The sequence below is a fragment of the Carya illinoinensis genome, chromosome 11 (assembly GCF_018687715.1).
Source record: "Carya illinoinensis cultivar Pawnee chromosome 11, C.illinoinensisPawnee_v1, whole genome shotgun sequence".
NCBI lineage: Eukaryota > Viridiplantae > Streptophyta > Magnoliopsida > Fagales > Juglandaceae > Carya > Carya illinoinensis.
Genome location: NC_056762.1, coordinates 40,781,674 through 40,803,019, shown reverse-complemented (window position 1 = coordinate 40,803,019; position 21,346 = coordinate 40,781,674). Strand labels below are relative to the sequence as shown.

At 39.9% G+C, this 21,346-nt stretch overlaps 3 protein-coding genes across 5 annotated transcripts; 2 read left to right on the top strand and 1 right to left on the bottom strand.

Moving 5' to 3' along the window:
* Positions 1–368: 368 nt before the first annotated feature.
* On the top strand, positions 369–9,934 carry LOC122280486. The gene is made up of 6 exons (XM_043091392.1): positions 369–2,147; positions 3,307–3,447; positions 3,573–5,334; positions 6,356–6,636; positions 7,358–8,214; positions 8,302–9,934. The coding sequence occupies exons 1-6, from the start codon at positions 819–821 to the stop codon at positions 9,491–9,493; spliced, it is 5,562 nt and encodes a 1,853-aa protein (XP_042947326.1). The 5' UTR covers positions 369–818; the 3' UTR covers positions 9,494–9,934.
* A 1,195-nt stretch (positions 9,935–11,129) lies between these two features.
* LOC122280485 lies at positions 11,130–13,088 on the top strand. Its single transcript, XM_043091391.1, has 2 exons — positions 11,130–12,102; positions 12,375–13,088. Exons 1-2 carry the CDS (start codon positions 11,503–11,505, stop codon positions 12,780–12,782), a joined length of 1,008 nt encoding a protein of 335 aa, XP_042947325.1. The 5' UTR covers positions 11,130–11,502; the 3' UTR covers positions 12,783–13,088.
* A 185-nt stretch (positions 13,089–13,273) lies between these two features.
* On the bottom strand, positions 13,274–21,253 carry LOC122280483. Of its 3 annotated transcripts, XR_006229918.1 has the most exons (3): positions 17,316–21,253; positions 15,831–16,036; positions 13,274–14,269 (listed from the first exon to the last, which is right to left on the bottom strand). XR_006229918.1 is itself a non-coding variant. In XM_043091385.1 (2 exons), exon 1 carries the CDS (start codon positions 19,521–19,523, stop codon positions 17,322–17,324), a length of 2,202 nt encoding a protein of 733 aa, XP_042947319.1. In that variant the 5' UTR covers positions 19,524–21,253; the 3' UTR covers positions 15,707–16,036; positions 17,316–17,321. The 3 variants fall into 3 exon arrangements, 2 of the variants coding, with proteins under 2 accessions (XP_042947319.1, XP_042947320.1); XM_043091385.1 differs by lacking the exon at positions 13,274–14,269 and having other exon boundaries at positions 15,707–16,036; XM_043091386.1 differs by lacking the exons at positions 13,274–14,269; positions 15,831–16,036 and adding an exon at positions 16,046–16,329.
* Between the last annotated feature and the right edge of the window lie 93 nt (positions 21,254–21,346).

Genomic DNA, 21,346 nt, shown 5'->3' with positions numbered 1-21,346 from the left:
CCCCCCCCCCCCAAAACAACAATCTCCCTTACCCTTTCCTATATCTATATTTTATATATATATGCAAATTGCAAACACGCATATTTGGCGGCAACGTTCGGCCCTCTAAAATTAGTGAAATGAAAAATTAACGCAAAAATGCAACCCCAATTACTCACTCCCTTCTTACGTGCGTGGTTCTCACACTACCAAAAATACACCCCAAAAGTGTTCCTATGGGTCCCACATAATCGAAATCTCATTGGCTGGTCCGCCTAATTTGTAAAATATGAAGAGCAACACGTGCTTTTAGACGCGCGTGGGATTGAAAAGTTAAAAACAAATATCGTTGTGAATCAAGAACCCCTCCTCTTCTTATTAAGCTCACGCCCTAGTCTTTCTATGAACCAACAGCAAAGACAGACCTTTCACAGCGATACATGGGTTTCTCTCGGAGACACCCCTACCTGAAATCCCCTGCCATTCTTCACGGATTTCTCATACTTTTGTAGGATTCTGAGGCAGAAAGGGGGACAAATCTTTCGTTGTAATTTTTGTATCCTAGGGTTTATTTTTTCTCTCTTTGTTTTCAGCTTCTTCATTTCTATCTCGGACCGATCCGACTCGGCAGTTCCCCGGTGAGTCCCTCACGTATCCTTCGCACAGCGTTTTCCCTCTCAATCTAAGCTTAACTGAACACCCAGTTTGACGAAGAAGTAGATCACTCAATACCCTTTTTTCCACTCGGCAGATTACTATACTATATACGCCTATATAAGCTCGTTTACGCACTGATATTTATACCTTCATATAGAATCGATATAATTGTCGTTTATGTGATGCGATTGCCGTCGACGGCCCCAGCTTCGTCTTTAAAGCGGGGGAATACGAATCCGTCGGGTCCTCGGCTTCGGAAGAAGCACAAGAGGCTCGATGCGATATGTGAAGAGGAGTATAATCGAAACCATGGTGAATCAAATGAGGGCGACGGCGGGGATGACCTTGCGGAGCTTAGACGGAGCTCACGGGTGCGCCGGGCTCCTATTTTGCTCGACGTTTCACCACCTCCGGTGAAGAAGAGAAGGAAGATTGCGAGGAGTGTAATGTTGGGTGGTGAGAAGATTTCAAAGAGTTCTTCACCCTGTGAGAGTGGGGATTTAGGGGGGGAGGAGACGCCGGGTAGTTGGAAATCAAGGTTGAGATCGAGGGGGAAGATTGTAAGTGTTGGGGTTCAGGAGGATAGGGGCTCACCCAGTGGGAAACGCAAGCTTTTATGGGAAACGAGTGGAATTAGGGAAGAGGAGAAGGTGGTAGTGGGTGAATTGGATGAGAACAAAAGGGATTTGGAGGATGGGAAGTCCATGATTGTGAAGTCAAAGAGAACAGGTAGGATTAAAATGACGAGAGATTTGAGGGAAGGAGAGATCGAGAATGTGTTAACTGGGATGGAGGAGAAGAATGAGAGGGAAGAAGTGGAGGTCATCGGGGAGAAGGATGAGGATGGTGACTTACTTTTGGAGTGTGAAATGGGTGGTGAAAATGAAAGGGATAGGGTGGATGTTAATGCCCAAGAGTTAGTCGAGGAAGAGAAGAGAGGAACAGTAAACGTTTCAAGGACAGAGGAGGGTTGTGTTGGCAATGACAATGTGGAAACTGTGGAGCTTGGTGATAAGCAAGTGGAACGATCAGAGTGTGGGGAGGAAGGAGAAAATCCAAATGATGTTGGAATTTCGGCACACCAAGCTGAAGATGGAGGGTCTCATGATGGGAAGGATGTTGATTTGGCTAAGGTTCATGATGGGGAGGATGTTGTTTTGGCTAGGGTTGGTAATAAAACTGTGGAACACGAGAACACCATGAAGGTGGAAAAGTCCAAATGTGCTTCAAGTGATACACTTGGCAAGCCACGCATTAAAGAGGGTAGACGGTGTGGTTTGTGTGGGGGAGGGACTGATGGTAAACCACCGAAGAGGTTAATCCAAGATGCCGGTGACAGTGAAAATGAGGCATATAGTGGCACTTCAGGTTCAGAGGAACCCAACTATGACTTATGGGATGGTTTTGGCGACGAACCTGGCTGGCTTGGCCGGCTCCTGGGTCCTATAAACGATCGCTATGGTATTGCTGGGATATGGGTTCATCAACACTGTGCTGTATGGAGCCCAGAGGTATGGTTCTTTACTCACTTTTAATTATTTGCTTCTTTTCAGGATGGAATTATCTATTTGAAAGTTGCTAATATATTTAGCATTGAGAAGATGTTAATGCTATTTGTTGTTGGTGCCATTTTATATTGGTTTGCGTGCTCATTGTTTTATAGTTACCTTATCTTTCCATTTTAAAGAAATTCCTTAATCTTGGTTGATATAGTTTGCATAAGAATTATAGGAGGTCAGCCTCGCTATCATTGTTGAATAGTTCTAAGTTTTAAAACACCCCTACATCTCTACAAGAAATTATTGTGGTGGTCTCCTTGCTGAAGTGTATTAAAATGATCTCAACCCATTTTATCTTGACATTCAAACACCATTCAAACACAACCACTTTTCAATTTCAAATTTTCAACTTTTTCATCTAATAATTACTTAATCATTACAACTTTCCCAAACTTCCAAACAAAACACAAAAAACAATTAAACATTTTCAAATCACAAAACAAAAATGATATTAAAAAAATATATTCTAACAATATTTTAACTTTATAATATTTTTATTCAAATTTTCTCTCTCATTTCTCAAAACCCCAAAAAACATCTTAAATTAAACAATTTCACTACTATTCACAAACTATCTCATTACTATTAACAGATTTCCCAACTCATATCTTACGTGAAACCAAACGAGGCCTAAATATGGCTTTAATTAAAAGCTTTCTTCTCTTAATCGTCACAACTTACACCCCCTCTGTCCCAAATTTATAATTTCTCTGGAGAGGGCACGCTATTTAAGAAGGGTACTAAAAGCATTTCACTTTTTTATTTGAACTCTTTTGCACTGCATTTTAATTTTCATATATATATATATATATATATATTTTTCATTTTTTAACATGTAATTATTAATATCATGTAACTAAGAACCCCATTGTGTATTTACCTTTTGACATAGGTAATAGTTTAGGGTCATCCAAATTAGAAATGTGGACAAACTTAGGGATGAAGGGAGTGTCTATTAATAGATCCCTTCTTCATCTTCCCTTTTCTTTTCTTTACATTTTCATTGGTTCACTATGTTTGCTACTGGAAGTTGACATCATTTTTCATTCATTCATTTGCAGTTCAGTTTACTGTCAAAAGTGCAGTAAATATTTGTGATCTGTGTTTGCAGGTTTATTTTGCTGGTTTGGGATGCTTGAAGAACGTAAGAGCTGCACTTTGCAGAGGAAGAGCTTTAAAGTGCACCCGCTGTGGGAGGCCAGGAGCAACTATTGGATGCCGTGTTGATCGGTGTCCAAAAACATACCACTTGGTTAGTTATTTGGTATCAATGATGTTTATATTTTTTTTAGGATTTTGTTTCTCCTGTTTTGAGGACAAGGCAATCATCTAATGTTACCAACCTTGAAGTATTTGTATTCTATCTATATTTTGCAGCCTTGTGCGCGAGCGAATGGTTGCATCTTTGATCATCGCAAATTTCTTATTGCCTGCACAGATCATCGGCATATTTTTCAACCTCAAGGTAACCAATATCTAGCACGGATAAAGAAACTGAAGGCTAAGAAATTGAAGTTGGAAATGAGGAAGCTTTCAAATGATTCTTGGCGAAAGGATATCGAAGCAGAAGAGAAATGGTTAGAGAACTGCGGTGAGGATGAAGAATTTTTGAAGCGTGAGAGTAGGAGGCTTCACCGAGACTTATTAAGGATTGCACCTGTGTATATTGGAGGCTCAGAATCAGAAAGTGGCAATTTATTTCAGGGTTGGGATTCTGTTGCTGGGCTTCAAGATGTCATACGTTGCATGAAGGAAGTTGTCATATTACCTTTGCTATATCCTGAGTTTTTTAATAATCTGGGGCTTACACCTCCTAGAGGTGTCCTTTTGCATGGGTATCCTGGAACAGGTAAGACTCTAGTTGTTCGGGCACTGATAGGTGCATGTGCTCGTGGTGATAAACGGATAGCATATTTTGCTCGCAAAGGTGCAGATTGCTTAGGAAAATATGTTGGTGATGCAGAGCGTCAGCTGAGACTCTTGTTTCAGGTAGCCGAAAGATGTCAACCTTCTATCATATTCTTTGATGAGATAGATGGGTTGGCACCCTGCCGCACAAGGCAGCAAGATCAGACACATAGTTCAGTTGTGTCAACATTACTTGCTTTATTGGATGGGTTAAAGTCTCGAGGCTCAGTCATAGTAATAGGTGCAACGAATCGTCCTGATGCTGTTGATCCGGCATTAAGGCGACCTGGGAGATTTGACCGGGAGATTTATTTTCCACTGCCTTCAGTTCAGGACAGAGCTGCTATCTTGTCGCTACACACTGAAAGGTGGCCAAAACCCGTTACTGGATCCTTGCTCAAGTGGATTGCGAAAAGAACTGCAGGCTTTGCTGGTGCTGATCTACAGGCTCTCTGTACTCAAGCAGCCATCATTGCTTTGAAGAGAAATTTCCCTTTGCAACGAATTTTATCTGCTGCTGCAGAGAAAGCTTCTGTTCATAAGCGCCTTCCACTTCCTGCCTTTGCAGTGGAGGAGAGGGATTGGCTGGAGGCCCTGTTGTCTTCTCCGCCTCCATGCTCTCGTAGAGAAGCAGGAATTGCTGCTAATGATGTAGTATCTGCTCCTCTCCCCAGATATCTTATCCCTTGTCTGCTGCAATCATTTTGCAGTTTGATTGTTTCGCTTTATCTTGATGAACGCCTTGGGTTACCACCTCCTATCTCTAAAGCTGCAGCAATGATTAAAAGTGTAATAGTTTCTGCTTTGGATAAGAAGAAAATGTCTACTGAACGTTGGTGGTCCCATCTTGATGATTTTCTGAAGGAAGCAGATATTGCGAAGGATATAGAGAGTAAGCTTTCATATTCAGGCATTTTACTTGGAGATGCTGACTCTGCTGGTTCTGATGCTTTGAATGATGGTAGTGTTGATAACGTTGTAAGCTTTGAACCTTCCATTGAATACCATGGTGGCACCTGCACAAATTTGTTCCGAAACATGTCAATTGCATCTAGAAGCAAAGCAGGTTTTCGAATATTGATTGCTGGAAGTCCCAGATCTGGCCAGAGGCATCTTGCATCTTGTCTTCTCCACTGCTTTGTTGGGAATGTCGATATTCAAAAGATTGATATGGCTACAGTTTCACAAGAAGGACATGGAGATGTGGTGCAAGGGATAACACAATTATTAAGTATGTTCCACCTCTTTATCTTCTGTTTCAGTGATATGGTTCAAACTATGAGCAAACTAGGGACATTGCAATGTAGAACACAAGGTGGTAAGTTGGACTTGTACTTGTCTCAGTCGTGCTGTTGGGCATGCTCTGGCATGTTAGAAAATATATCATTAAGCTTAATGGCCAAAATTTACATGACTTCCTTATCTCTACTGTTCCTACGTAGTTTAGGACATTCTTTGTACTGAACGTGGCTTTTTGCCTATTCTTTGATTAATACAATTATTACTTCTCTCAAAAAAGTTTAGAAAGATTGCCACTCAGTTAAAATAAATAACAATTAAAAATATTGTCACTCGTGGCAACGCTTTTTTGACTTGGCTTAGCATGAGAGGGTAGGGGAAAGGGAGAGGAGATTTCTTGACATTAATTTACAGGGCCTTGACAAGTGGTTTAATATTATCATTTGGAATTTTTGCCTGTGGTTTTGATGTATACGATGTGAAAACCTACCTTGCCAACTTTGATGAAAGCCTTAAATCAGTCCCTAACTAGTAGTCCATGTACTTACACTGTCATGATGCCTTCATTAACATTATTGCGAGCCCATCATGTGGCAGCTGTATTCAGTATACATCTAGTCCTTAAGTATTTTCAATGACTCGCTATACTAGGAGAGAAAGTAGTTGGAAGGATATCACTCACAAGAGACAGTGCTCACTTTAATGTCTTGTGACCATTTTGTGAATGTGGTTGCTATTCCATTTTTCTCCCATACCATAATGTGGATAGGGTTTAACTCAGTAAGCTTTATGTCAAAATTATTACCATTTATATGGGTGGCATCTTTTAGGAGACCTAGATGGCAACCTAACCTAGTATGCCATAATTGAGCAAGGGAACACCCCTCCGGGCCAGAACTCAAGATTTATGCCCATTACTTGATGAATTAAGTGCTTGTGTGGATGTTATGCCACTGAGATAGCTAGTTTTAATTCATTGAAAATTTCCTCATAATTATCTCTGTCATTGGCAGTGAAATGTGCTAGTGCTGGGCCTTGTGTGGTATTTATGCCAAGAATTGATTTGTGGGCCATGGAGATAAATCACCAAGTTCCTGAGGAGAGTGATTCCTGCTCAAAGCATCATCAATTTCCTGATCTAGATGTTCAAAAGGAAAGTGAGTCAGATAAAAAGAAATTCAAATCAGCAGAGATGACTGACCAACAATGTGCTGGTCGAAGTGCTTCACATGCCTGGAGCTCATTCATTGAACAGGCAGAATCTCTATGTGTATCTACATCTTTGATGATTCTGGTATGGTACTTCCTCCCTGCCCCCCAACCTCAAATATTTCCTGAGGTTATGTGCTTGTGGCTTAATTTACAGGTTTATTATTTCGAATGTTCTCTTGACAATGCCTTATAGTATCTCTTGTATCAAGATTGCTGTGGTTCCTTATCTATCTCCAAAGAATAAAGCTGTCAGTTTTTAGCTTTTGTGTTCGTATTTAACATTCATTTCCTTTCCATCATTTTGGGATGATTTCACAATCATGTCCCTATCCTTTTTTCTGAGTCTCTCTCTCTCTCTCTCACTCACACACACACACACTTGAACTACTACACTGGCTGTATTTTAGCCTTTTTCCCAGATTTGCATATCTTTATTTTCTTCTGTGAAGCATTTATAAGTTACAAATAATAGATACCACTTTGTGACATACAATTGAATCAGTCAGAATTTATTACTCGCAGTTGTAATTTAAATTTATAATCTGTTAATATGTTTACTTATAAAGATAATGTTAATATGTTTAAATGTCAGATTTCTTTTTCCAATTTGGTGTTTCTCCTGTATACATTATGTGTACTTGACTTTACCTTTATTTGCTAGCAATAAAATCAATTACTTTTTTAAAAAATATTTTAAATGTTAGAGCCTTCACCTGAGTCAAGCTTTTGCAATGCTTTGTGTTGTAGTCCATTTTTTATTCTTGTAGATCATGATGCAATCATTGTTTCTAATTCTCGCACAGGCTACTTCAGAAGTTCCATATATGGCACTTCCAGTTAAAATAAGACAGTTCTTTAGGACTGAATTATCAAATTGCAGTCAGTCAACTTCAGAGCACACAGTCCCTCGATTTTCAGTCCAAATTGATGGGAAATTCAACCGTGATATGGTGATCAATCTTTCTGTGGCAGAATTATCCAAGGATATAGTCCAACAGCTTGTTCAGTTGATTCATAAGAAGTCTCACATCCATGCCAGTTCATGCAAGGAGTACATAAATTGTGATTCCATTGAAGGCCGCACTGATACAATAAATATCAGCTCTGATCATGGATTAGCCAATGAACGCAAGGATAAAACATACTATCCTGATGAGTCTTTTATAAAAGTTCCACAGCCACCCAATAATAGAACTGTGAAGGGGAAACCAAGCTTGCTCTTTGCAACATCTACTTTCGGCTATCAAATTCTGCGATATCCTCATTTTGCTGAACTTTGTTGGGTCACGTCAAAGCTGAAAGAGGGTCCCTCTGCTGACGTAATTGGGCATTGGAAGGGCTGGCCATTCAATTCCTGTATTATTCGTCCAAATAATTCATTAGAAAAGGTGGCTGTTGCTTGTAGTGCCAGCAATATTAGAAGCAAAGAAAAGTCTGGGTTGGTTAGAGGCCTCATTGCTGTTGGTTTATTGTCATATAGAGGTGTCTACTCATCACCTAGAGAAGTCTCAATTGAGGTACGCAAGGTTCTTGAACTCCTAGTTGGGCAGATCAATGAAAAGGTTCAAGCTGGAAAAGATCGATATCAATATGTTCGACTTTTGTCACAAGTTGCTTATCTGGAAGATATGGTCAACAGCTGGGTATACTCACTGCAGAGGTACGGTTGACATTGCTCGCTAACATGCTTGTATAATTAATTTCACCTTTTGAACTGTTACCTGATAATAATTCCTTCCATTTTCAGTTTGGAGCTGGACACTCCAACCATGGCAAACCCTAGCCTGACTAGTAAGGAATTTTTAGATAATCAGAATGCTCATGTGGATAATGAAGTTCAAAGTGAAGAATGCAGGCCAAGTGTTTGTGGTGATAGCTGCCATGTACCTGAAGTGCTGGTGGAAAGTACTACGGGAATTGCTGCTGTAGACATTGAACATCGTGACCTGAACCAAGGAAATGGTGATTCAAGTTATCCTTTCTCTGGTAATAGAGTTGCAATTTCTGAAGAAGGCTCTCCACAGAAAATTGTCACCTTGGGCCATTCTACAATGGATAAACTTCACAATTCACCTGCTGTAAGTCATTTGGTTGGTGCGATTTTGAATGAGGAGAATGGGATAAAATCTGGACTTTGCAGGTTGGAAAATAGTGAAAATCATGCAGTGGTGAGCAGCAAGTCTGGGTCATCAAAACATTCCAACGGATTTGGGTCAACAGAATCTGCTGGCCTTTCTGAGAATGGTCTTGGTAGTTCTAGTGAATTGGGTAATGTTAAGTTATCCAACGCCAAAGAAGTCTGCAACCAGGTAAATAATGTGTCCTCAAGAAAGACTGGCGTTACCGCCAGTGATGGTAAGCCAGACACTGACGAGCAAATTATAGGCAACAGCTTCTCTTCTAGCAACAACAGCATTTCTGCCAAGGGGGTTGTTTGTTTTTATCAATGTTGTGCTGAATGCCTATACAACCTCCATGGTTTGACGCAGAAAATCCTTATTCATGAGTGGGGATTGAACAGGAGTCATTGGACGGTGGAGGATGTACATGATGTTGTTGCATCATTATCGGTGCATCTTCTTTCAGCAATTACAAAAATTTATGTTGCTGAAAATTTCAGCAATTCATGTGATGAGAGCCTGAAAGGCAAAAAGTATGTTGAATGTCCAGAACTTAAAACATGTCCTTGCAAAAAGTCGGGAAATAGAGTTGTCATGCCGGTGGAATGCAGTTGTCACAATATAAGTCAAAGTTGCACTGCAAAAGAAAACACCTCCCGGAATAACCGAATCATGCTTGATTCAAAATTTCTTTTCAGAGATGGTGTACTGGTTCATTTAGATCCTGACAAGGATGTTTCTTTTCACTGTAAATACGAGACTCTGTGCCTCTGTTCTCTTATAGAGTTTATAGCAATGACCAAGCAGCCTTTTGATTGACTTGATGTGTTTTCAGCATCTGCCATCGCAGTGATTTTCTGCTGCTACGGGATTTAGGTGAAACAATTTTCAAGAGATAAAAAAGAAAAAAAGAAAAAAAAAGAAACCCAATTTTGTCTACTGCCTCGCTGAAGCTCCTTGTTGTTCTGTCTTTGAAAAGCAACGATACAAGGGCATTTCTTCCTCTCCCCCACAAATATCTTATGGAAGTATATTTTATCTCCCCCTCCCCCTTGTAGGAGCTAATCTTATACCCTGTACGTGTATAATTTTCGGTTTATCCTTTCATTTATTTTTTCATGACTGTTAGGTTATGCTATTAATAACTGTACAATCTCTTATGTGGTGATACTTACTGTTGATTTTTTCAATTAGTAAGTACTGTAGTTTTACTAGTAGTTGAAATATATTATAGGTAAGCAATTCATTGGAAGTTTGTTATTGTTCTGTTCAGTTTTGATGAGGTAATAGGTAGATGCTGTGCTTTTATTAAGCAATTTCTTAGCATGAATTGGAAGACTCTGCATGCTGGGGCCAGAGGAATCTCTTATGCAGAGATGAAGATCGTAGCTTTAGTCAATCTTTGGAACCTGCCACATGATACAATTGCTGATGTGGCAGCTTCCTCACCAACATCAGATCAAGTACTCCTTTTTTCTATTTTTTTGGTCCAAATAATGATTTTTGATTGATGAATACCGTATCAATAGAGTAGGTGGATAGGAATGGAATGAGACTTCAGTTAAGTTTTAAGCGACAAAATTGAAATTTGGTCACTTTTTTCTTTACAGAGGGATTTTTTGGAGGTAGCTAGGACTCGCTCATATTCTTGTGGGTAACACGTTGATGTAGTATGCCATTCTAATTAGGTTCATCTCCCGACCTAAGATCCTCAGTGGACCTTAGGTTTCATACATAGAGAAGGCAATTTTGTTGCCCATAATCTTGCAAAGTTAGCTTTACATACAGAAGGAGAAATTGGTTGGATAGAGGAAGTGCCACAGGAAATTATACGACACATTGTATATGACAAAAGCTGTAATGACACGATTTTATAAATGAAATGAGGTATATTTTGATTCCAAAAATAAAATAAAATTAGGTTCATCTCCCGACCTGCGCCTAAAACGACCCACTTGGTGGTACTTCTTTTGCCACGATACAGGTGGGTATGATGGATTGTTCTCTACATTCTCTATGACATGGTTTGGGCCTATATGTCTCTGCAAATGGGAAGCCTCTCCACGTAAGTTTGGGATAATTTGGGCTGGTGTTTGCAAGATCAGAAATCAGGATGTACTATAATCATAAAAAGTAATATTATATATAATTATAAAATGCATAAATATTATATAATCATTTTAAAGAAGAATAGAGTTTAGGATTAAAAAATTAAATTTTTTATATAAATTTTGTATTAATTTATTTTTTTTAAAAAACTACACTATACTTGTACAATCCGCGCTGTAAATATTATTTCTTAAAAAAGAAAAGAAGAAAAATTTTTTCGGCTATTGTTCCAATATGTTGACACCTAGAACCATAGGTCCCTTTTATCTATTAAGTAGACACCTAGAACCATAGCTGTCACATGAAACTATAAAAAAAGACCCTAGTATTTAATTGCCTAAACAAAAAGGCCTTCACATGGGAAGTGTGCTGGCATGACCAAAACATGCGCCTCAGCAATTCCACCCTCCCTAATATTTCCTTCCTTGTTCGACTACATTTCCCCCCTTGATTTCTTACCTCCTCTCTCTGATCAACGCTTCAAACGCCTCCACAAAGTCCCATTTCCAACATAGAATATACTTCCTTTTAAGTTCAATCACATGGTGCCGAATCCCACATGGTTAGCCATTTGCAGCCTTATTTTTATTTGTATTTTTTATGTATATTTAGGTGGGATGTTGCATCTTGTAATGGATAACAAATTGTTATGGGATCAGATAAGACAACTCTCATGTGGACGCTTTTTAACTTGTTGAGGGGGGAGAAGTTGGGCAAGCATGGAGCAGATTGCTGACCTTTTCGATACCTCTTTTAGTATAGATGAAAAGGTGGTAGCTTTGGATCTTTTGGAGGATGGTTGGTTCTTTGGGAACTCGCTTAATATAAAAACAAGGATGTCAAGGTGCAATTCTGATCCTTGTCCGTCCTCAAACTCCGGCCTAGAGATGTCAGTCAAGAATTTATCTGGTGAAAACGCTTTGTCAACAGGGAAGCTCAAAGAGGACGATGGTTTTGTTCCTCCATGTTTGGTTCGCTCGCCATCTTTACCACCTTGTTTAGGGAGGGAAGAAGAAACTCGAGAAAATAAAGGCAATCACAGTACGAGCAACTTGAATCTGCAGAGACTGCATCACAATTTGTTTCAAACGCCAAAGCAGCTGCCAACTTGTATGGGGAGAAAAAAAGGATCTCAAGAAAAAGAAAGTGATGGTAGAAGAAATACATTGACTGGGCAATCAACACGTGCCAATTTGCTTAGAACACCATCCCTACCACCAGGTATAGGGAGGGAAGAAATAACTGATCAAGACAGAGAAAGTGATCCTAGACCGAGCAGATCTACTAGGCATCCATCACCTGACCTTCTGCGTCACAAGGTAACCATAACCATCACCTTCTAAATGATCATAGCTCAGATTCATGAATGGTTGAATCATGAATTTCCTTGCCTTTCACAGTAAACATTCGTTTTGAGCTTTGAGAACTAAACACAGATGAGATGACCATCCAGAAAGTCTTGAATCGTCTTGTTTGATTTGAATGCCTAAACTCTGCATTTGTGCTGATTGAATGGCAGTGAATTTTAGTTGACCATGCCATTTTTCTACGTTATTTCACTTTATAATGTAGCGTACCTTCTGGACTGTAGGGCATGGCACAAAGTTACAGTCTTCCTAGATACAGACCGCCGGAGGTGGGAGGCATTAACTCGGACTGCACCAAGGAAATGAGACGACGACTCCTTCCACAAACCAAGTTGAGGAAGAGCAAAAGCGATCTGGAGTCTGAAGAAGTGCAAGGATTTAAGGACTTGGGGTTCACATTTGACAAGGACTTGAGCCCAAATGTGGTAAAGATACTTCCTGGTTTGCAGGGTAATAAGCCTGAGGAGGATTTGGAGGAAGAAGATAAGGGGAGAAGGCCTTATCTTTCTGAGGCATGGTTTGTGCAAGACTGTGCCCCTCCAGTTCCTAATTGGGCTCCCCAAGCATCTACAGAAGACATGAAGGCACAGATCAAGTTTTGGGCAAGAGCTGTGGCATCCAATGTCCGCTGAGAATGCTGAAGATCAATCAACCTATGAAATTTGACATCTGAATGCAATCGGCTATCATGCTCAGATATCTGATCCATAATTCCATACAATGCTAATTAATTTTTTGGTCCTTTTGCAATTCCTGAATTTAGTATAGATGTATATTGGGATTGATGAGCATTTCATCCAAAGCGAAACTGAGTTTTGATCCAAATTGTACACCCATGAAAGGGAAGAAATTGCAGGGATTGCTGAAGGAATCAAGCAAATAAAGTTGCAAGTATTTAGTTCTAATAAAGTTTTATGTAAACAGTTTCGTTTGTCTTATTTGCTATGTATGAAATGTACTATGGGAGCTTGTTAGTTTTGACTGAATCCTGATTCCGTTTCATGTTATGAACTTATCATGAGAAATACTAAAGTCTGAACTACGTATTTGCGAATGTTGTCGTTTTCAAGAATCCAAAAGAACAAAAAATAGAGGGAAAATTAAACACAGGAAGAAAAGAACAAAAGTCTAAAATTCATGCCAGATATTTTAGTATCTGTCTTCCATTTCAAAACAGGAGCAACGTCTTATAACCGTTTCATGGAACGCAAATTCAATCAACAATAGCCGAAAAGTGACTGATCCATAACGTGAAAAACCTCAAATGTTGCAGTCTTTAATCCTGCCACTTTCTGAGCCTCAACTTCCCTGGCTCCTTCCCTCACATCCGCAACTGCTCTCTTTCCTCATCTGTTCTTATAAACTTCCCTTACACACCCATTGCTCTCCACCATCTCTTAGCCCTCCCTCGAGCAAGACCCGAGACATGGCTTGCCCAGGTTCCTGAACCAACATCCACCTCTGCAGCTGAGGAGGGTCCCATCGAACTCATGTTTTAATTACAAAACCATGTGACAGTGATACATGCATAGTTGTCTGTAATCAATTTGTTGTCTACAAGAAAACAAAATGGGAGAAATTATTTTTTATGCAGATGCATGTGACAGAGGTCTTTCCTAAACACCAATGAAGGAAAATCCACAACAAACACCTTTCATGTTATCTTTACATAACACATAGTATCCTTGCCTGTTCAAGAAAAGCTTGAGATGATTGATATGTCTTGAGATGGTCATCATATAATTCTGATACTGCTCTTGTTTCCAATCTTTTAGGTCCTCCATAACTATAACCATGAGGTAGTTCCTACTACTACTCCCTTCCAGCACATGTTGATGTGAAAAAACTCATTATCATCTGTTTTTGCTGTTGGCAGGACTATTGTAAATGGGTTGTGCTACCTTGCAAACTTTGTTTTTTGCGCCAACTCTATTGGTTTATTTCTTCATTCTGGTCAACTCGCCATTTATTCCATTATGGAAGGTTCTACCAATATAGAAAACCAAAGCAAAGGTGATGGGCCACCAAATTTAGCAGCTGAGAGTGCCACAAATACTACTGAAGTAAGCAGCAGCAAGGGGGATCAAAGGTCAAATGATGCACGATAATGTAAAAAGCCCTGTCGAAAAAAAAAACATAAAAGCTATGAACTCATTTTCTTCATCATGGTTCTTGGTGTTTACCATTGATGGGTGTGTACTAAATTCTCCATGCAACTACTAGACTATTATTGCAGAAAGATTATTACTGTTTTATAGACCCAATGCAAACTTCTTACTATATTTTTTTTTAGTAAAGCTATACATCATACCACCATCCCACTTGCATCCCACTATATATGATGTGGTGTATTTATCACCATTTGATGATAAAGAAGCATTTAATAAATAATCATTCAATGGTAGTAAATGTGCCACATCTTATTTAGTGGGATGCTAGTATAATGTATAAAAATTTTCATTTTTGTTGGTTCTAGTGGTGAAAATCAAGGAGGGACGGTGTAGAAAAGTTCAGGCTACTAAAACTTTCTATGCATATCTTTCTGAAAAACTCATCATTGGAAAAGCAGCTCACCAGGTCTGAGGTCTTACTTTGAGACTTTGAATTGTAGGCTTCAGTTGTCTAATTTGTTGCTGAATCCTTGGGCAGGGGACGGGGAAGGACTTTGGAGTAGAAATCATACTCCACATTTCCATGGGAGGATAAATATTTTATCTAAGCTGCGTTAACTATCTCCATGTCTGGCACCTTCGTTTGGAGGTAGCTGTTGGGAATAAGTTTGGTGGGATATACACTGGAATGGACTTAAACATGACGAAGAGGAAACCACTATCAAGAAGGAAAAAAATCTAGTTGCAAGCACAATTATGTACTAATCTGTGCACTAATTTAATATGATTGGTCAAAAAGTAGATTTTATTGAAAACAGTATTAATTTAAATTTTAAATATGAATAAATCAATATTAGTACGCAGATTAGTGAGCGACTTTATAGCAAAACTGACCAAAAAGAGAGAGCAGGTGCCTAGAGGACCTTTATAAGCTTGTCGTCTAGCTTCCCTGTGGGTCTCTAGTTTTTATCGGCATTCTTTTAAATGCATCTCTCTCCATATGTGAGTGGCCAAAATGTTTGTCGAAGATAACATATCTTATTTCCATGCGTGCTCGAGGGTGGTTAAAACAGCACTCTCGGGGTTATATGATATAAATTTCAATTTGAATGATGTTTGCCTTGTTCCCTTGAAACAACTTTGGGACACAACCAGTACATGAGATAAGAGTTCAGGCTTAGAAATCACTTTGGTGCTTCCATTTTTAGTTTTGATGCTTTTCTTTATATATATATATATATATACTGTTTTTCATGCCATTTCCATGAATGGTTTCGATAAGATTATTCTTTTCAGACACTCCTTTTGAGGCATATTGTTTAATCATGAGTTTCTAAAATTTAGGATTGAAATTATTTCAAGGATGCGACCTAAGCAGATAAAAATGCTTTTTAAACCATACAACGACAAATCAAGCTGGATTCAAATCACATGTGAATCAAATGTAATTAAACCTAATTTCTGTATTTATTAGACAAATGACCTTAATTTTAAGTTAGACGAGTTACAATATCGATGAAGCTGAAAGAACAAAACCATAGAAGTAGAGACAAGAGCTTGAGCAACAACCTGCAGTATCTTTTTCCTGTACAAGTGGATCACCAAAGGGTACTTACTCATTGAGAAACTTCAAGCATGTAGTAATTAGGCCAATAGGAAGCTGTCCAAAAAATCCAGCATGTGTCCTTCTGAAGCCAAATGTACTGTACTGGTCTTACTTTTTCTTCTTTTTGTTCTGCAGTATTTGCCGTTGTTCTTGTTCACATCTCATAAAGCTGAGTACAGGTGAAAGAAAAATGAAAAAATATAGCCTCAGAAAGGCTGGAATCTCTGTAAAAGATATGATATTGAATCCACTAGCTTCTGCTGCCTTGGAAATTGATTAGTGCATGCAGCCTACAACAGTACAACTCATCCATTCTGGTCTGGAGCTATTTTGGCATTTTCCTTTATTTTCTGTTCTGGAGGGAGTTGTATAAACCCTTTCATCGGTTTCTTGACTTTTGTTTCAAGGGTTTAAATAGTCAATTTCTAAAGCTGTTGATACTTGATACAGAATCAGTGGAGTCTATTTCAAATTTGATCGCAGCAAAAAATCAAACATGAATATTCATCAAAATGCTGATTGAAGCAAAAAACTCGTAATATTTCAGAGGCACGTAATGAAAAGAAAGATAGCTAGAAGAGGAAGGTGTATGATTAGACCATATAACTACCAAACATTATTTCAGAGACACGTAATAAACAGCTAAAGCAAACTGCCAATCTTTAATCATCCAGAACCATCAAGTTCCAGCTTGACTGCCTCCCCCCTTCACTGTCCCACTGGTGTGCCTTTTGCCAACCCCACCCCCTCTATCATTATTCATGAATTATTATTATTATTAGGATTAAATAGCTTATTTTCATATTTTAATTTTGAACCATATGCTGTTTAACTAACCTTCAGATAATAAACACAAGTTAACTTGACGTGCCACGTGACATGACACAATAAAGAAAAAAAAAAAAAAAAAAAGCTTCAAGTGGTATATATAATTAAAAACCATCTGAGAAACCAAACAATAAAAATTAGAAAAATACAAAAATAAAACATACTTTAAAAGTCATTATTTCTTCAATTTTACATTTTTCTTTTTTAGACTTTCAATTATTTTTATATGCTGTAGATGTTTTCTTAAGTTGTATTTTTTGTGTTTTTAAATGATTTTTTTTCTTATTTTTTATACTATTTGACAATTTGATAACAATTTAGAATTACAGAAATAATGAATTAAAATTTAGAGTATTAAGCCTACATATACACATGGACCATTAAACAGATTTTAACTTTATAACTATTACCCAAATGGGGGAAATTGGATGAACAAAAATAAGAGAAGGACAGGAAAAAGAACAAAAAAGAGAAAAAAAAAAAAAACTGCTCAGAAATCGTTAAACAGAGATTTACAAACATGAGAGAGCGATAAAAGCAGCCTGTAAAAACTACAGTAAAAACACATTCTGAATTTGCTACGCCTTTGTTTCTTCTTTTTATCATATTCCCATAATTACCTCGGCTCAGAATCCGACCCCAGCCGCGCCCACCCCAAACGTCGCCGGGCGGTGAGGCTCCAGCTTCCGATTCTTCCAGAAACAAGCATCCGGTGCGAACTTTCTCGACGGCCTCATTGGTTCCGATTTGCACCGTGTCAGCACGAACGGCTCGTACCCGTTGGACCCCACCAGCTTCTGCTCTATCATGCCAGCCATCGAAGCGCCGGCTCCCGGAGCCGCCGCAATAGGAAACGAACACGAAGATCGAGGCGGCTGCTGCTGCGCGGGATACGTTGGATTGGAGTCCTCGGTGCTGACTCGTTTCTTGATCACATCTCCGCCGTTCGTTTTGTTGACCGGTCTCTCTGGGAGGCATCGGATGAAGTCCGTACTGCAAACCCAGGTTTCTTTGGAGACCTCCATGGACAGCTTCGGCTCGCACATCATTAACAGCAAGCAATCCGGCAAGCCCGAACTCCCTCTCTCTGACTTTGATCGACTTTCTCGTGTCTTTGACTCTAAACTCGGATTATCTTCGTTGGTACTCCGTACTTCGGGTTTGGGTTTTTCGTGGGTCGCTATCTCTCCGTCTTCCCGAGGCCTCTCTTGCGTCTCTTTCTCCTCCTTTGACTCATCTGCTTCTTTGGCTAAAGCTCCAGTCTTCTCTTCTTGCCCTTCTTCTTGCGCTTCTGATTCTTGCTCAGACTGTGCCGAAATTACAGAAGAAGTTGAAAAGCTAGCCACTTTGTCATCTTCTGCTTCTGGTTCTTCATGAGCCGCCTCGGCTTCATTTTGGTGGACTTCCTCATCCTTTTGAACAAGCTTGTGCATATTTTGTTCCGTCTCTGAGTTCTCTCGAGCTACGAGAGCTTCAGGTGAGGAACTCAACTGAGATTCTTCTGCTGGTACCACCCGGCACAACTCTAACTCTTCTTCTTCCTCGTCTTCTACGTCTTCTTCTGCATCATCGTCGTCTTCGTCGTCATCTTGCTCCAATCGGTGTTCTTGTAGCTCATTGACATATTCTAGGCTCCTTTCTGGGTTTTCTTCTACACCCCCGTCTTGTTCCTCAATAATCATGTGTGAATACTCTTCACCATCAGAAACCCGCTTTTCACGAATCTCATCCCCCTCTACCTCTGTTTCCACCTCAACTTTACCTTGCCTTTCTTCACCCACTACCACATCCCCTTGGTCTTCTCCCTCATCTTTCTGACGCTCATCTTCATCGCCGTCCTCATCTTTCTGAACCGGGGACTCCCAAAATCGATTCGCCAAGGCCGCCATTTTCACTGGGTCAGATCTGCACCTCATGAGCAACAGAGCGTTCTTGGGAGGAATACAAATACTCACCCTTGCTTCCTCTTCTTCAGCAACCTCATTCCCCTGCTCCTTGATCTCAAAGCCCCCATCAAAAATCTCCCTCCTCCGCAGACTCTGACTCCTATCCGTCACTCCGTCTTCCTCTCCCACTACTAACTCTATCTCCCTCCCCTTGTCTTCCCCTTCTTGCATTGTCACCAGCCACCTCCCAAACACAGCCCCACAAGAACTGACATTTCCACTCTCACCGCCGTCCGATCTTGCGGCCTTTTCTTCCTTTTCCCTCTCGCTTGTCATACAAGAAGACCGACACGGCAGGAAACAATTAAACTCAGCACCGAAAGCCCTCAAAGCTTCGCAAATTGTTACTGGTAGATGTACCCATCTTTGGTTCCGATGCGGCAAGCACTCCTGATGCTGTTGTTGTAAAATCTGGTGGCTTTGAAACTGACTAGTCGCATTATTCTGAATGTTAAGCTCTTGATGTGTGACAACTGTCGCATTTTGCTGCTCCACTATCCGGAAGCTCGCTTCGCCTCTTCTTTTCGATCTCGTTCTCATCTTTTTCCCATGCTTCTTGGTCTTGACTCTCACCTGGCCAATACAGGTGACTTTGGGGGACGAAGGCTCCGGGTTTTCGAAAGCGCACCCTCGTTTCTTGCCCCCAGTTGGGAACATTGGCGATGCCTGGCCGCCCTTCATGCTACCACTGCTTTTCAATCTTCGGCTTAGAGAGGAGGAGAGAGAGATTTGGGATGGTTCTCTTGTACGGCCTGGGCTGAGGATGGATTTGGAGAGCTTCATGGAGGAAGAGGAGGAAAGCCGCGAGGTGAAGCAGATGAATAGCTCGCTGGTGCTACTGCTATTAGTGCTTGCTGTGCGATGTGGTCTCCCTGATTCCATTTTCAATTTTTCTCGGTAATCTTTCAATTTGTTTCGGCCATTGGAGGTGAAATACGTGTGTGACCTTTTTTGGGACAGTCAATCGAATGGAGGAGACTATTGGATGAAGAAGATCTTTGGTTGGTGGTATCGTTGGGCTGTGGCTTCAGAGGTACAGACTGCAGAGCCACAGAGAGAGAGGGGGTGGCTCTGTCTTTAGCAAAATGTAAGTTTATGTAACCAAGTGAGGGTAGGGTCCGCTTATATGGGCCCCGGTGTTAAAAACTTATAGCGACAATAATGCCCTTACCTTTTGCCACAACAAAGCCTTTGGACACTTGTGCTAGGATAACGATAAAGCTCATCACTTGCATCTAGGCAGAGGTTTTCAGTTCACACAGGTGGACAAGGAGGTTTTGTGTCCTGGTTTCCACGATGTTTTCAGTTCTAGGTGTGGAATTCTGATGCTTACCAGTCTGAAACTCATAAAGGAAAAGGGAAAGCCCTAAAAAGAAAACTGGAAAGCAATGTTTTCCTAGAAAGTAGCTAGTGCTCTGCTTTGTGTTTTAGCTCTTTTCCCATTCATTTTGGGGTACAATACCCCATCAACCAAACTGTCGCAATCTCTAAATGGTAGACCAAATTACCAATAAGGTTGATTGAGAATAGTCACCAATGTTGTAAGATTACAGATTATACTTGATGGATCCTACCAGAATGTCATAGATTTATAAGTTATCATCTTTGTTCAAGATAAGAGAAACTGGGGGACAGAGTATGAGATTTATGCCCTTCAAGCAACTTTCATCGAATAAAGTTTCTAATGCCATTAACATCCTTCAAGATGAACATCTGATAAAAGCAGCAGAATACAATGACAACAAGCATTATAATATACAAGACATGCCCGAGTTAAAGCACTGACAGTATATACTGTGCCTTAAATTCTTACCACTTGGTTTATATTTCTAATGGCATAGTGGGAGAAGAGAATAGTCAGGACTTGATTCATATTTTTTACGGTAAAAATGTGTGTAGCATGTTCTAAGGTTGGTCTTTTACATTACAATAACGCGGCCAGATCAAAGACAACACAAGAAAAAGAAACAGAGATAAAAGGGGAAGTATGTATTGGGAAGAACATCAAGAACCCATGACCCATCCGTACGTGTGACATCATCCCTGAGCCTCTCAGCCTCGGCCTCTCTCTTCAGAGTTACCCACACAAACGCACGGGAGCCGTTTTCTCGAAGCTAAATGACAAAGTGGTATTTTCGATATTAAATACGACAATGAAAGTCCTTTTTGGAGGGGAGCTCGAGCTCACATGGGGAGGGGTCGAGAGGGACGAGGTGTAGGCTGTGTTAACAGAGATAAGAATCCAAAGGTGCACGTGACCGGAGCCCAATACAGATGGTGACCATGATGATGATCTTTCCCATGCATGCATCAATTATGATAAAAAAAAGCATACTTCGACCCACGGCTTGTACCAAGTCGTAATTTCATAGTGAAAGCCTAAGCTGCAGAAAGCTAACCCCAATACAATACAATAAAAGAATCATAAACCCTAACTTCAGAGTGAAATGATAACCAAAATAATGAGTGGGTCAAGGTTACTTCACCTAAAGGGAAGGGCTTTGACCAAACATTTACACCACAAGCAGACAACAAAACTATTTCTTTTCTTTTCTTTTTTTCTTAATTACTTTTTAAAAGCAGACTATAAGTTAATGATTTCTTTTAACCCAAAAAAAAGAGGATCCAATATTATAATGGGCTTTTTAAATGTTGCCCAGAAAGCAGGAAAATAAACAGCTTGAATGTGACAAAAAGAGTGCCTT

Bases quoted from the DNA above. Each gene is read 5' to 3' on its own strand.
- LOC122280486 (XM_043091392.1), top strand. From the start codon at position 819: ATGCGATTGCCGTCGACGGCCCCAGCTTCGTCTTTAAAGCGGGGGAAT. The intron at 2,148-3,306 runs GTATGGTTCTTT...CTGTGTTTGCAG, and splicing joins GTGCTGTATGGAGCCCAGAG to GTTTATTTTGCTGGTTTGGG. The intron at 5,335-6,355 runs GTATGTTCCACC...TGTCATTGGCAG, and splicing joins AGGGATAACACAATTATTAA to TGAAATGTGCTAGTGCTGGG.
- LOC122280483 (XM_043091385.1), bottom strand. From the start codon at position 19,523: ATGGAATCAGGGAGACCACATCGCACAGCAAGCACTAATAGCAGTAGC.
- LOC122280485 (XM_043091391.1), top strand. From the start codon at position 11,503: ATGGAGCAGATTGCTGACCTTTTCGATACCTCTTTTAGTATAGATGAA. The intron at 12,103-12,374 runs GTAACCATAACC...TCTGGACTGTAG, and splicing joins CTGACCTTCTGCGTCACAAG to GGCATGGCACAAAGTTACAG.